General features: G+C 36.4%; 1 protein-coding gene and 1 non-coding gene across 2 annotated transcripts; one reads left to right on the top strand and one right to left on the bottom strand.

Moving 5' to 3' along the window:
• The first annotated feature begins 797 nt into the window (after window positions 1-797).
• Window positions 798-8,876, top strand: LOC145772557 (uncharacterized). Its single transcript, XM_082584420.1, has 4 exons — window positions 798-1,308; window positions 5,538-5,622; window positions 8,109-8,295; window positions 8,737-8,876. The coding sequence occupies exons 1-4, from the start codon at window positions 798-800 to the stop codon at window positions 8,785-8,787; spliced, it is 834 nt and encodes a 277-aa protein (XP_082440546.1). The 3' UTR covers window positions 8,788-8,876.
• LOC145773057 (U6 spliceosomal RNA) lies at window positions 2,775-2,879 on the bottom strand. The gene has a single exon (XR_014289475.1). It is a non-coding gene; the product is annotated as a U6 spliceosomal RNA (small nuclear RNA).
• Window positions 8,877-15,674: the final 6,798 nt, after the last annotated feature.

Here is a 15,674-nt window from a genome sequence, read left to right as displayed (position 1 = left end):
CTCCTAAGAACTACAAATAGACTACTTAAAGCAATATGATTTCAAAAAAGTTTTATCACCAAATCAGTGAATTTACAGACAATTTGCATCGAAATAGTGCGACGCAGACTGGCATGACGAAGCAGCGCGCCAAAGGAGCAAACGGTAAAAGTCGTCTATTTTTCACTTGTTTTTATTGCACAAACAAAATACAAACTGTACTCAAGAAAACAAGACTTCATTAAAACTATTTAAAATTTATTTGGAAAGCAAATCCTCAGTGATTAATTGGCTGTTATTGAAAACATATGGTGTAAGTTATTTCTTGTAGGCCTATTTCCATGTGCTATGCGGTTTCTGCAATCATGTTGTGTGGTTAGTGTTCTGTTTTTATACGTGTACTTCAGCTATAGCCCATCCGCGGCCCATTTAAAGGATTAGACCGGTCCAGCTGATTGCCCGGTACTTTCTCGCAGGAAGTCTTATAACGTTTAAAAATAAATGTTAAAACCGGTAGATTAAATTTTAATAACACTTTCATTATACGCTATTCACGCATTCTGTTGAAACTATCGTAGAGCTTCGTAGTAAAAGATGTAGTTTAAAATCAGTTGGGAGAAAGTTTAGCCTAGCCTCAAAGTCTACATTTTTTTGCGAAAACAAACAAAAGATTTAAAATAATTAGGACCTGTCTTTTTTCAGAACAACGTTTTTTAATTAGCATATCTGTTATTGGCCAGTAGCGTAAAAAAGCTGTTATTGGCCAGTTTTAAATTGACGTCATGAATGTTAGGCCTATGCATTTTTGGATTTGTGCCATGATATTACAATCTTTGCAAGCTCCAATCTGGGGAAGAGAGATACAAAGAAAAGGTTTGAAAAGAAAAAGATGTAAGAAGAATGAAAATCCAGAAACTACGGATTGCTCAAAGAAGAAAACACGTCATCGTCTGAATAACCAGAAGTTTTTTTTCGTTCAACGCAGCAAAGACCAGATTGGTCTTCCCAATGTTTCATCGGCCATTCAAGGAAACAAAAGTAGTTTGGTCTGCCCTCATTGCGACCGTCTCCACTGTCAATTTAATGAAAATAGTCTGAACTGTGCAGGAGGAATTGTCCTTGGTGTTTGTGACTGTTGTCCGTATTGTGCAAAGCAAGCAGGAGAAGACTGCGGCGGAAAAGACAATTATCTTGGAAAGTGTGATAAGAATTTAGTTTGTAAGACTGTATCTTCACCAGTCCACAGACTAATGATTTCGGGAACAGTATTAACTTCAGTGCACAGCGAATCATCTTCTGTTGGTAATTGGAAAGGAAGATGTGAGACAAGTGAGTAAATATCTTACACTTATCTTTGTTCACAACCTTTCAATCAGTTTGATAAATGAAATGGAATTTATAACCTTTTTTACAACCACAAAGGTGTTTGATGTTAAACATTGTTTTGAAAGTTGGGAGAAAACGTTTCTCCCACGTTTCTGTGCAACTTGTAGCAGGCTACATTTATTGTCGATATTTCACGTTTATTTAAGAATTGTGCTGGGGTGAAAGCATTTACTGGTAAAACTTCATGCTGCAAACCTTGCGGTGACTAAAACGTTGATTCAATGCATAAACAAGATATTTTTTTTATCTGTGAAGCACAACCGCAGAGTTATCTATAGGGAGGAAAAACCTTGCAGTAAACTGGCAAACATGTTTGTGGTTAAGAACATCTTGTACTTTTTAATGAACTTGTTTTTTAATCCAGACTATACTATAAGACAAAGAATTTTCTTAATCCAAAACTAATATAATTAATTCCAAACCAGTGCAAATGAATCATTATAACTTCTTTTATCCACAATGCTGTACCCACGCTGCCAATAAATCCCTTAGTTACAGTTTAGTAGCTGCGGTGTAAAGAGGCTTAATTTGAGTCATGACGTTTTATCAGTGATAATGAAGCTTCCGTATTGCGTGTTCTTAAGCGTGGGAAAATGAAAGCTAAAATATAAAACGACAGAGAAAGCATCACCTTAATAACTTCACTTTTATTATAAACTTATCCTTTTAGTCATTTCTTTTGTTGCTTTTTCAACTGTATTCTTCCTTCGATTAATCATTGTGAAAACTATTGAAAATTTTTATGACCTTGTCACTTAAACAAACTTTTTCAAGGCTTCCCTGGCAATGTTTGTCTTTACTTGCTTTGAAATAACAAATCTACCACTACCGACCCAGACTTAGCTAGTTGCTAGTGTGATCATCATTCTCCAAGTACAGTATCTTAAAGTTGAATGGCGAAATTAAAAACGTTTCGTTACATCAGGAGTCACCAACTGGCGGCCCGCGGGCAGCATGCGGCCCGCTACGCTGTATCGCTGCGGCCCGCGAAAGGTATCAGCGTACAAGTATAACCAAAAATACTTTTCTTGAGGAGTTAAAGAGCACGAAGGCAAAAAATACTTTCCGGGAAGCATATTTTCGTTTTGCATACGATTCCACCGACCGACCAATCAGATCCAGTGGTTGATTAAAACGTCTGTTTTTGAATTTCGAATTTGTCTGTGAGCATAGGGTTGCTTATTTTAAGTTTGCAAATGTGATGTAAACACTAGTGTGCGTTTCACCGTTATTGTGTTTTACGAGCAGTGTTCTCTTTATGCAAGTTTTTGTTGGCAAAATAGGTCGGTGTGCCAACTCAATTTATAATAAATTGGCAAAATATTATATATAAATTTAAAGACTTTTTCTGATTGTATTATGAAACTATTTAGGTTAGTAGGCCTACTGCAAAATGTTTTTTTTTTTAAAGAAATATGCAACGCTTCACGATTTAGCGTGTCATCCTTGCGCAGGGGCCGTGCTAATTTTCTCTGTATCGTTCCAATTTTAGTATATGTTCTGCCGAAGCAAGTCCTGCAAAATGTTGTTAATCAACAATTCTTGCCATGCTGATAAGCACCGCAAGTGACAGTTGTCTAATAGTCAAAGAAAGACGGTTTTGTAGACTCTCACAAAAGGAATGAAAAACCAACTCATTGCTTTTTTAGAGGGAAGACTGTTCGTGAATTGATAGAATTACGATTTTTCGGTGATTTCCACAAGCGTTTGTTTCATGGTGCCTGGTTTCTTTTTCCCTGTTATTGGAGCCTATTTTTCGCTGATATGTTTGCAGGTCACTATTGTATGCAGCCTGATGAAACCGCGGCTCGTCTCTCTATAAGTGCGCAAAACAAGTGGCCTCGTTTATTAGGCATTGTTAAAAAGTCAAAAGTGTTGTAAAAGGAGCTTGGCCTGCCAGTAGCGTCGTTCGATTAATTTTGTTCCTGCGGTATTCTAACATATTAAATATGAACAACATGTAACGCTGAATACTGGGTACGAAATGCGTTCTTTTCTAGCATAAGAGTCAACCTACCTAACATTTTATTAGTGCGGCCCGCCACAGCTCTCCTTAGTGCCAAAGTGGCCCGCACGCAAAAAAGGTTGGTGATCCCTGCGTTACATGATGCATAGCCACCTAAAGATCTTCAGGTGGCCATCTTCAGGTGGCCATGCATGATGTAGGCCTAATACAGTAACTATGGTATAATCATGCGCAGAAGATAAAAAATCGGCACTAACTTGCATGACAACATTACTATGCTTTGCAAGCAATATAATTTTATAAGTGTTTATTTAGGCCTGTTACAGAAAAGCCTTTAAAGTTTTGAAATTTTTAATCTTTTGAAAATGTGCCCTTCCAAAAGATGCCGCTTGTGCAGGTCCAAGAGACTATTTCAGCAGAGATGATTTTACTCAATAGCATGTTTGCATTTTTAATCTGAAAAAAAAACGTTAGAAAAAAAAACAAACACTAGAACAGTAATGCTACACTAACACTAAAAGAATTACAACAGAGAAATTTATTTAATTGTACGGTAATTGCCTAAACTAGAACTTAGTGAATTCCCTGCCAAAAATGGATATCCATTAATTTTTATTGATTTTATTTAACACTTTGGAGTTTTGCACTTTGGCCTACTAAAGTTATTTTTAGGTTTTTCTACTCGTCAATTTAAACGTACCTTGTGTCCACACGTTTTTTGCCACTTTTTTGCAGCAAAAAAAATGTAGGTAAATATCACCCGCCTCAAAGAAACAGCCAGAAAAATTTTACCATGAAAAAAATCACCCCGGAAAAAGTCTACCCTGATAAACCCATTTAATAATTTCTTACTCCAGATAAAATCTCTCTGGAAAATATTGTCCCTTTGTAAACAAATTAAAATATTTATTGGAGGATATTTTCAGGGTGGATTTTTTTCTGGTGTTTTTTTTCGAGAGGGTATTTACTGATTGGCGTTGTAACTACGTCATTTTTTTACCTTTCATGCAATGAAAAACCATTCGAAAAAACTTTTGTAATTAATGACAAAAACTAAAAACGCTTAAATTTTCATTTAAATATAAAATGGAAATCGTCTGTGGCCAAAGTTGTGAATGAAAATTTTTAAACGTAGGCTAGTGGCAAGGCACCTACGTTTGTAGGTCAAGTCATTTTTCTACGCATGGTTTGCGACTTTTGCTTTGAACTTGACATTACTGATCTTGAAGCGCAAAATATTGTCACGGCTACATATGCGAAACATGTCGCCCACACCTCTTTGTCATGACCTTGGCATTTTTGAAATTTAACTATTTCTGAAATGGAAACGTTTTTGACCGACCTAGACTTATTTGTCACGTGTCTTTCCTAAACCGGCATGACTGAAGCCTCATACCTCATCAAAGGTTAGCCAAATTTTGGAAAGTCACTGCAAAAAAAAAACTACAATTCAGACAAGGAGAAAATCTTTATTTGAGGCAAGTAAAAGCGAATATCAGTAATAATAGGCTACCGTGTCTTATTTGTGAATTAGCTATAATCGATCACGCTTTGCATTTGCCGTAGCTTTGACAAGAGGGTCCAATCGGGTACTTTTGAACCGAAATCAAAATTGTTTTAGAGACCAGGAAACGAAAAAAACACCGCGTATTTTTTTAATTCCTATTGGTCAGCGAGTCCAAATATGTTCTCAACGTTCTGGCTGATGGCTGTAGGTTATCTGGGTTTCAAATTAGGTTTTAAAACAGTTTTTTTTTTTTGGTATATTTAGACCACTCTATGGCTTGTTAATGAAAAAATTTACTGATTTGGTCTTAAGAATGTAAAAATTTTCAAACATCTAAACTTTTTTTTCAAAACGGGTATGTTTTCGTTGTCTAGGTTGTAGGCCATTTAAGTTAGCTTCGTAAATTTTGTATCTGAAGAACGGCATAGCTTACTTTAATTTTAATAGCGTGTGCTCACACAGATTTGAAAACGGAACATCGTTATTAATATTAATTTGAATATTTTTGGACATGTTTTGTTTTTTGTGACATGCAATACATTTTTAGTGTTTAATTATTATTAGCCTATTAGTTGTGTAATTGTTTACAGAGTAAACTAAAAGTTGTGACTCTGTCAAGCCATTAGTTGTCCGGAATTGATGCTACTGGTTAATGCTACTCTCACTACCCCACTGTTCAAAAGAATGTATTTTTTACAGCGGGGATTGAAGAGCCGGTGGCATGCAAGCCAGATTGCACACCCGAATATTGTTTGCTGCGTAAGTCTGCCATTTGCTCAGCAAGGTAAGCGTCAGGTTGGCAAATCGATGACCCTGGGAAACACTGTGTTTTATTTTTTTTGCTGCATTATCTTTTTTAATTGATTGTTGATAGTTTTTCGCACTGATTCCCAATCTGAAGTCGATTTTTGTTTACATGCTTTCTTTTTATGCAATTTAAAAATTCTGGTTTTCATAAAAACCGATTTGTGATTTGAATGCTTATGAAAGTACGGTACGACAAGCTCATGAACATGAACAATGACGCGTAGCATCAAACTCTCAATACGAAACAACATAATGATGATGATTATATTGTTATAGCCTACGTGGGTAATCTATCCTTGGTCTCGAAGTCACGAATAACGCAGCGCGCCACCTCACAGTCACAAACGGTTAACTAACTTCTGTCCTCTGAACAGATTATAACATATTTTCCAGCAGATTACTCCAGAGTGTCAATATGATGGTATATTTGTAAGGCCGAGCAGCAAACTACGCTGAACAATATCTGAGAAGAGCACTGAGTGTGTAGCCTACGCCTACGGTCTTGCAAAGCTACTGGAATAGCCTACTAAAAAGCCAAAGAAGCGTTCGTTCGGCTGTACCAGTGGGTTGTAGTTCCCATTAGTAAATCTGTGCATTTGAAAGAAACGTATGATGACATAAAGAGGTTATCAATTCAGTCAAAAATCACCAGCACAGCAGCTATATCATTTGTGTAGACCTCACATGGTCAGCTATCTCGTTGGCCAACAGAAATTTTTTCCATAGTATCACTGCAACACTTGAATGTGTGACAACCGAGATCGTCCAAAACACTCGACAAGAAAGGAGTTGGACTATATCCTTGAAACTTTGGAGGCAAGCATGTCAAACATTATGCACTACCCAATTGTAATCCAAAAGAAAATGGTGTTTTCTTCGATTCAGATAAAACTTGGATTGATGAAATAGTTTGCACAGACATTCGAACTACGATTGTTAATGTTTTTAGTAGGCTACATAGGCTACATTCTGCATTTTCTAAGTTGTCGTTTGCCAAAATCAGGGCAGGTGTCTCCGATGATCTTCAGATTTGCACTCTTGTAGGCCTACGTATTGAATGAGGAAAATGTCAAAAACATGAACAGCAAGAAGAAAGCGGCATGTTTTTTTTTTTTGTAGCAGTTACAAAAAAATTAAACAAATTACTACCTTATACCAAGTTCTGATTACTATAATGCTGTTAGCTTTTCGTGACCTTAGCTACAACATGAGCATCAAACTACAAAGCGAGCGATTTCATCAAGACCTCATGACCATGGAGCACCGCTGCCAAGGGTTAGGGTTGATTGAAATTACGAAACTGGCAACTTTAATCGTGACGCCACTCGTTGAATGTAGCCTATTTTAATATCAATTTTTTCATAACGTGTTTTTCAACCCGAAAACAATATCACATCTCCCAGTCCTACTACTCTTCAAAATTTTATAAAAAATTTTTTTCTGCATATCGTAAGTCAACTGTGTTCAAGAGCAAGTGGCATGCAGCACTGTTCCAGCGCATTGAATCTCACACGCGTTTGCTCTGACCATACTTGTCAATCACCGATATTTGAAGTTGAATGAAAGATTTTGTGACACTGTTCACAACACACCCACACCCTGTTGTTTACTAAGCTTGAGTATTTCACTTCGCGTCATTTAACTTATTCACATGGGTCAATTAAAAGAGCTACAACAAAGCTTGGAAAATATCACATTTCTGCAGCTTCAAATACAAATATGGAAGAAATTGTGCTTCTGGACAATGAGAAAAGGTTGGAGTAAAATTATGTCAAGTTGATTGACTGTTTCATGTATTATATTGAGAAAAGGCTTCATTAGTTTACTGACACTATGGTCTATGGAACAACGGATAAGGTTTGTTGAGAGCGGTCGTAAGACTTGTATAACATGAATTCTTTCGTGCGATATTGATAACCCAGCCTCATGGGCGAAACATGCATCTACAACTGTAACTGTCCATTCTTGTTACACTCGACTGCCGACTGTCGAGAAACGACCAGTTGATAATTACGGAACCGAATCATCTGCTCTGTCCCAAGTTCCAGACTTCACTTATTTTTTCTGCAGTTGAATTCAACACTATAAAATCATCTTTACCGCGGCACAACGAAAACTTCTTAATTTCGTTTCTTGTGTGAATGGTCTGATCCTACTAGGCTACATTCAATGTGAAATCAACATGTACCACCATAACAATACACTCAATAAACTGAAAAAAGCGAAATACTATAATAGTCATTGAGTCAGCTGCTTCCTATGCCAATAATTGAGAAATATCCATGGGTGTGGAGTACACTTTGAATTTTGGAATATACACCAGAACTATACCTTGCACGATACATTTTCACTTGTAAAGATAGGGTATATCTACGACATATTTGAAGCACTTGCAGTTGAAAAACAGTTTGACATCGCACGATATTATTATTATTATTTTTTAACAAAGATTAACATTTGCAGAAGCAACTTTGCCACACCCAGGGATTGTCAACAGCCGTGCTACCACACGTCATGCAGAGCGTGTTTTCACGCAGACGTTCCAAGATGTAAGAGTTGCAATAAAGACAATTTTAAGTGCATGAAATCTTATGCAAAATGCGTAAAAAGATCTCGCTATTGCCGGAATGAGAAGCAATGCAAGAAAAAGGTGAGAATAACTTAGAAGCTTTCTTGACTTGCTGTTTCAGTTGAAGTTTTGAGATTAATAATCTCGCTCATGTTGGCAAGCATTTTTTACGCAACAAACCAACTTAAGTTCTTTATAATTTTTAGCGGTAAAAATGTTGAAACACTTGTTTGACACAAATATATTTTAGCTGTTATTGACAATATTATTGAAAGGATAATAAAACATATTGATAAAGTTTTTTAGCGATAAAATTGTTGGTTATATTTCAGCTTTTATTGTTAAAACACAGGGAAATAGGCTATCACGGAATAGACAGCAAAGGATATTATAAATTTCACTAAATTCACTATATTGTAGCAAAACATATAAGCTTCACTATTGTATGGAAATCTATTGCAAACCCAACGTTTCCAATTAAAATAGTTCAAATATATTTCCAGCAGGAATGTTTTGTTTCAGAGAAAAGCTACAAATCGTTTCCGTTGTTGGGTTCCAGAATGTTCACAATGAAGACAACGATTGTCAAGATGTCGCTGCAAAGTTCTTCTTTTGTTGGACATTTGCTCTTATCTGTTCTAGATAAAACATAAAAAAAATCACAGAAGGCCCAAATCGTGGAAGGCAATGGTGAAATCTTAAATGATTAAAACAATAAGCTGACACCAATGGAATACGCCTCCAATTTGGAAATGTTTATTTGAAGATGATGCTACATTACGTTCAGGAAGCTTGCTTTCAATGATGTTGCAAAAAGAAAAATCTAAAGTTTTGAAGAACAAATTGATGGTGGAGTCTTCAAAAACGACAGAGATCATTGCGATGGTATTACCAAGATCAAAGACCATAATCTAAAAAACACTCCAAATTCTATAAGTTCTAACGTTTTTTTTTTAACTTGAAGATGCTTACGGGAAGAATTCTTTACTGAACCATGATAAACGTTAAGTGGTTGCTTCTTATGCTTTTGGCGTTTCAAACGCACTTGTATTCTAAAACGAAAATGACTTTTGAAGATGTGTTTTTTTATTATGTAAAAATTTAATTTATCGCAAAGTTCGAGTGGACCCAAAACAGAAAATTATTGTGGAGTCAGCGAAGCATCAACAAATTTATATTTAAAAAATCAAAATAACATCTTTCAATAAAAGTAAAAATAAAAATAAACAGCAATAATAATAAAAAAAATTGTGTAAATTGTAAGAGTAGTTCGGTATTACATGAAGAGTTTTAACTTTTGTATGCAAACAAAAGCTATACAACAACATGCTACATCTGATTTACTGAGTAAGGTTTTCACGCATCAAGAATGCCGGTTGGTCCTAGCACTGGAGATCCAACGTAGTTTAATTTGAACCCTTCAAACCAGGTAATTGAGCTCAAGATCATGTAGCAGTTACAAAATCAAAACTGAGAAAGCTTTTAACTCATAATTTTCCATCGTAAGTCATTCATTCATAGCTTGTCACTTCAGTGCTCTCATCCGGCCCCGACTTTGGCGTGACAAGCTATGAATGAACGAGTTACGATGGAAAATTATGCAGGCTAAGTAGCCTAATATACCGAAGTACCAAACTAACAAAAAATTTACGAGTTTGATACTTAGGGCGTAGTTTTTGGAAGCCTGAGCGCTTGTATGAAGTAACTCTAAATAATAATATAAACAGAAATGCCGATCTATTTGACAAATGTTTATGAAACAAATTTCTACAAAATTAACACAACTTTAAAAGTCTCCTTGTAAAAACCTTCTGCTACTTTGGCACACCTTAATAATAATACTTGACACTCACAAGCGATGTTCACACTCCATGCTGCATTTTGCATATAAAAACATTTGAAGGAAAACCATTACAATTTTTGCAATTGCTTTGTCGTTTAACCATGCAAAATCTACATAAATGTGAGGCTAAACTTTATCTTGTTTTGATGACATGGAACAACTTATTGAACAGGCTATCACATAAACGTTTTTTAATTTTCAATTCATTGTTTTATGTTGATGAGACACATCGCAAAAAATGGTTTTGTAAAAACATAAACCGTGACTTTTATAAAACTGCGCAGAATAAGTTGCTTTAGTCTCAAGGCCATCAATTACTGTATTTTAAAGTTCTTTCTGAATTGAGACATTTCTGTGTTGACGACAAAACAATTTGTGAAATAATAATTTTTCCGTTAGATGGCAACAGCAATTTATTAAAGTCCACAAACTGGGAACAGGTGAAATTGACTTGAATCTGCTTGACTAACACAACATACGTCACAACAAAATGTTGGTGATTGCGTTTATTTTAAAACAACACTTGAAACAAGTAGGCTACGGTAGTGAACAAATGCGATATTACAGTAGAATTCGCCTATAGTGACTTTGGCTATAGTGACACTTCACCTATAGTGACACCATGGCGGCCAATGGCCATCTAAAGATATGGCCTGACTTGTCACATATTGCAAAAATTTCCAGATTTTTCTAACTTTGGGAGAACGTTTAAATAAATTTTTCTAAAAATTAGATTTTTACGCTTTTTTTATTCTTTTCCCCAGATGACACAATAGGTTTTAACATCCTCACATGTTAAAAAACAAAGAAAATTTGATTTCGAAGATTTTAGTCAGACTGTTAATTTTCAATAACAGTCTGATTTTGCGTTTTTCAACTTACTTTTTCTCATTTGCTACTGCTTCCCCAAGACAACAAAAAAGTTTTATGTCATTAGGAAACCGCAAAAAGTAAAAACATCTCAAAAAATGTCAGTCAAGCACTAGCAGTATCTGTAATCAAAATCTGCAAAATGTGACAAATCAGGCCGCATCTCGAGGTGGCCATGGTGACACCTGTTGCAAAGTCCCGTTTGCATACGCAACAGTTGAGTAGAATTCGGCTATGGTGACACTTTTTCTGCGGTCCCTTCAGGTGTCACTATAGGCGAATTTTACTGTATCTGCAATCAACGCGACATAGCAAATAACTATGTTGCTACTAGAATCAGTTGCTGTGACTTTTTGTGACTAACTTGTAACACCGTAGGTTAATTTGTAATACCGTACCAAACTTTTGCATAAAATCTTTACGCAAATAATTTTCAACCTTTTACAAGAGAGCTTAAAGTTAACTAAATAATTCAATTTGTAAATATGATTATTAGGGTGGCTCATTTTCCTTGATGTTCTTTAAAATTTTTGTCAGTTTGGAATAATGTTCCATTTTGCTCACTGATATTTGTAAACCAAAAATTTTTGTTGGGTTTTGACCTTTGATCCTGGTTCACCCAAGGAGAAATTCTGAATTTTTCTGAAAAATTAGTAAATTTCGAAGTGGTTTAGCAGTATCTGAAGAGGGGATTTCTCAAAATTTGACCACGTAATTTTGACGTCACTTCCTCTGTTAACTTCCACGTGGAACATCTTCACCCTACTCCAAGTCTGAGAGTCACTAATAGTGCATGCTTTTAGTGTCATTTTAGTTGATTTTACAGCCTTTTCGCAGTCAGTGAATTTATAACATAGACCAACAAAAAAAATTTGGCACAGAAGATGAGAGTCATTATAGAGTATTTCAGGGCCCCTGATTCCGAAAATGCACTTAGTTTTTTCGAATTGGCTCTAGTTTTCGAGATATTCGACAATGAAAATATTTTTGAAATCGTTTCTCAAAAGCTTCCATTAGCAAATCACTTATTTTCAGCCCTGTTTACCATTATGATGTCATAATTGCACTTGTCTAGTTCAATTGGTTCATAATGCACAAAAGTTCAAAACGCAAGCAAAGGTTGAAATGAATTGTGTTTAACATAATGGAGACATAAATATTCAATGAAAACAGTTGTGAATCAGTAGGCCTACCTCACAAGAAAAATACCCCGAAAGTCATGTGTTTATGAATGCAGCTTTATATTGAATAGGTAGGCCTACTGAAATGGATACTGTACAAATGAAATTTTATTCTAAGCCTTTGCTAAGGCCAAGTCTTTGCTGCAAGAAGTTTTTTTTTCTGGTCTATAGGCTAAATAAATGGCATATAGGCTAATAAAATATGCCTTTCACAAGTAAGATGCTGTACAAACAACCCAGATATATTTTGCTGCATGAGGCAACGCAGAGGAGCAACGCATTTTGCGATAGATACAGTGCTATATAAAAACAAGCATTATTGTTATTATTACTTTGACATGAAGCTGGGTGATCAAGATAAGTCCTGGGTTCCTCCTATAAAGTATGCAAACATTGCACGCAAACCCGTTTCTGGGCTCATAGCTAAGAAGTTCAGAGTGCCATGGCATAAAGAAAGCCGTGGCATCACCATGAAAATTGATACTTCTGCACGGTTGAGGATGTTCGAAGGAAGTTGGAACATTATGTTTACATGGAGTGTGCAAGGCAGTCATTGCATGGACGTTGCTATTTCTGTTTTTTGTTTGCCCTCTCTAGTTTCAAGTGGTGATTTGCTTGAAACAACAGGAAAACGGGCATGACTGAGAGTAACCTCAATACCTTCAGTAGTGTTTTGGAGCAAGGTCAAGTTTTTTTTCTCAAAACCATTTCTACCACCTACTGTAGTAGGAGATTTAGTTATCAAAAGTGGTAGCTGGAATCTTGGCTCTTCATCTCGATCAACATGGCATTCTTGACTCCAAGGCCAAGATTACGTTCTTCCGCAGCAAGGATAAAATTCTAAGCAGCTACTTTACTGAATAACATAACTTTGTTTTCTGTAATTATATAAATGGCCTTCATACCTTGATGGGGTGTTGCTCAGTAGGCCAATCATAATAAAGAGTTGCGTTTGTTCATCGACAGCTTTGTTTTGCTTATTTGTCTAGTTTGTTAAGCAAAACAATGTATGCATTTTGTTTGTACTTAGTAGCTCACTTAGTAAGTCTGATACTGTTGAAGTCAACAAATATATTAATGCAAAACGCAAGTTATAGGCCTATATTCTACATCTTGTATCCTCAGGCTTACTTCACATCATATTTTGATTGTTACTAGGCCAGTAAACGTTAAATAGCTGTTTGTTTGGGTTGTAATCAACGTGATTGGTTCCAAATAGCGTTTATACAACTCAGAAATGTGTCTAGGATTACTTCCAGTTTTGTCTATGTAGTAAACGACACGACGTTAAATCTATAGGGTCTCAAAAATTGCGAAAAAAATATTATTGTTGTAACTCAAAAACTAGAGCCAATTCGAGAAAATTTAGTGCATTTTCAGAATAAGGGGCCTCGAAATACCTTAAAATGACCTTAAAATAACTGCCTTTATATAAAAAAAAGTTTTGTTGGCCTGTGAAAATCGATAAACATCGTCAAATGATTCAAGAAACTGAAAGCAGTAGATATTTACTACGGTGAAGGGTGCACAAAGAAAATCATGTCTGAAATGTGGTAGAATTCGACATTTTGAGAGTAATAGGCTACACGTGTCAGTGTTCATGGAGTTGCTAATTAAACCACTTTGCTTGCTACAAGTTTGTGTTACTGCCTCTTATTGTGTCCATTAAGATGCTAGAGTGCGTTAGAAGATAGCGGGTGAGCAGTTTCAGGGATAAGCGAAAATTCGATATTTTTAAAAAATTCAAACCAGGTGAACCAGGGTCAAACGTTAGTATTTTTTTGTGAAATTTGGTGTAGGAGATACATTTACCAAAAGGAATAATATTCCAAACTGACGAAAAGTTTAAAAGAAAAAAATTTTTTTTTCGAGATTTTGCGCCAGCCTAGTGCACACCGTTTCGGCCTTCCGGCCTCATCAGTGTAGTAGGTAAGCTACACTGATATGGCCGTGGGTATATAGGCTATACCTCCATATAATATTTTTCCATCTGTGGAACATAAGCTCCAAAAATGGTACTATTGCCAACCTTGCCAAAGTGCTCAAACTGCAAGCAGTGAGCTTTGCGCAATGCATAGCAAGGTGCCTCCAGTAGGCTAAAATGCTCAATCGACGTAAGCCAAGAGTTGCCTTTGTGCTTGGTGCTTCTGAAAGCCTAACCGGCAGGGGACTGGCAGCGTAAAGTTTACTAAAGCGCTGTTTAGCTAGTTGTTAAACTTGTTTATTTTCCGCCCCGTTAGCTCAGTGGTTAAGAGCCTGACTAAAAATCACGCGGCGCTGACTCGACTCTCGGGGTGTGCTCTTGAGCAACACATTTCAGACTGTTCTCCATTCAGCAGCACTTAGTGGATGGAATAATTCCCCGCCAACAACATTTCAACGGCAATCGCAAAAACTTCACTCTGCATCCGGCCCGCGTCAGAAAGCCTCTGATTCAAAAACTAAACCAATTGTCGGTCCGCGAGGCTATTTTCATATCAAAACCGGTCCGTGAGTGAAAAAAGGTCGGGGACCGTTGATCTACACCAGAGGTGACGAACCTGCGGCCCGCGGGCCGCATGTGGCCCGTCAAAGAATTTTGTGCGGCCCGCAAAACAATTTGACAATCGCTCATGCATTAAAGACATCTCAAAGCTGTTTTATGCCTTCACTGGTATACCTTTCCTTTGCTACAGGTCGTTACAGGTCGAGGCTGATAGATGAAAATCTTGGTAGGCACTTTAACGTATTACACTGCCCAAAAAGGTAACTGCAACCATGCGTGACCATCGAAAAACGTACACGCAAATCATCTGACTTCAGTCATGTGACTCAACACGTGATTATCTGGTCGTCTTTATCGAAAGAGTTTGATACAAAGAACTTTAACTGAATGCATCCCCACAACCTGCGTGGCCGAATGGGTTAGGGCAAATACTATTTCTGCTAATACTATTTTTTCTTCTGCAACTGAACTGAGTGCAAGAAGAATCTTAATGACTGCAATCAATGGAGTTAATAAGGAAAATTGTGACTGAAATGTCAGTGATGTCATATAGGTCACGCACGATTGCGTTATGGAATTCGGACAGTGTACTACGTAAAAGTGCCTACCGAAAATCTTAGTGTGCAGTTGAGAGTTGCCACATCGTCTGGTCGACCTAATATTGAACGCTTAGTCAAGCAAAAAACTTTCCAAAAATCCCACTAAGCAAAAAAAATCCAATGCTTCAATGCTGCATTAGATAGCTTCAGCTGTATGATTCGCATGAGTTTTTGTTTGTTGTTTGAAAAAGAAATTGCATTATATGATTTGTTGTTTAGGAGCATAATGGTCGAAGCATTTCGTCAACTTGAGCAAATAGGATAGAGCCAAAAAAAGAAGAAATCATACTCATATGAAAGCAAACGCTTAAACTGGAAAATTAAACTGTCTTCAGTGCAAGTACTGTTGCTCTATCCTTTCTGCTCAAGTTGATTTGTTTTTATTTTTACTGTTGTATGTTTCGATTCTGCGTAAGATAATTTCAACTGTGTGGGTTTTATTACTTTCATTTGCCGTTTGTTACTTTTCATGAATAATATCT

The sequence above is a fragment of the Aplidium turbinatum genome, chromosome 6 (assembly GCF_918807975.1).
Source record: "Aplidium turbinatum chromosome 6, kaAplTurb1.1, whole genome shotgun sequence".
Classification (NCBI taxonomy): Eukaryota; Metazoa; Chordata; class Ascidiacea; order Aplousobranchia; family Polyclinidae; genus Aplidium; species Aplidium turbinatum.
Note: the sequence above shows the minus strand (reverse complement) of the source record. Positions and strands in the feature narration are given on the sequence as shown.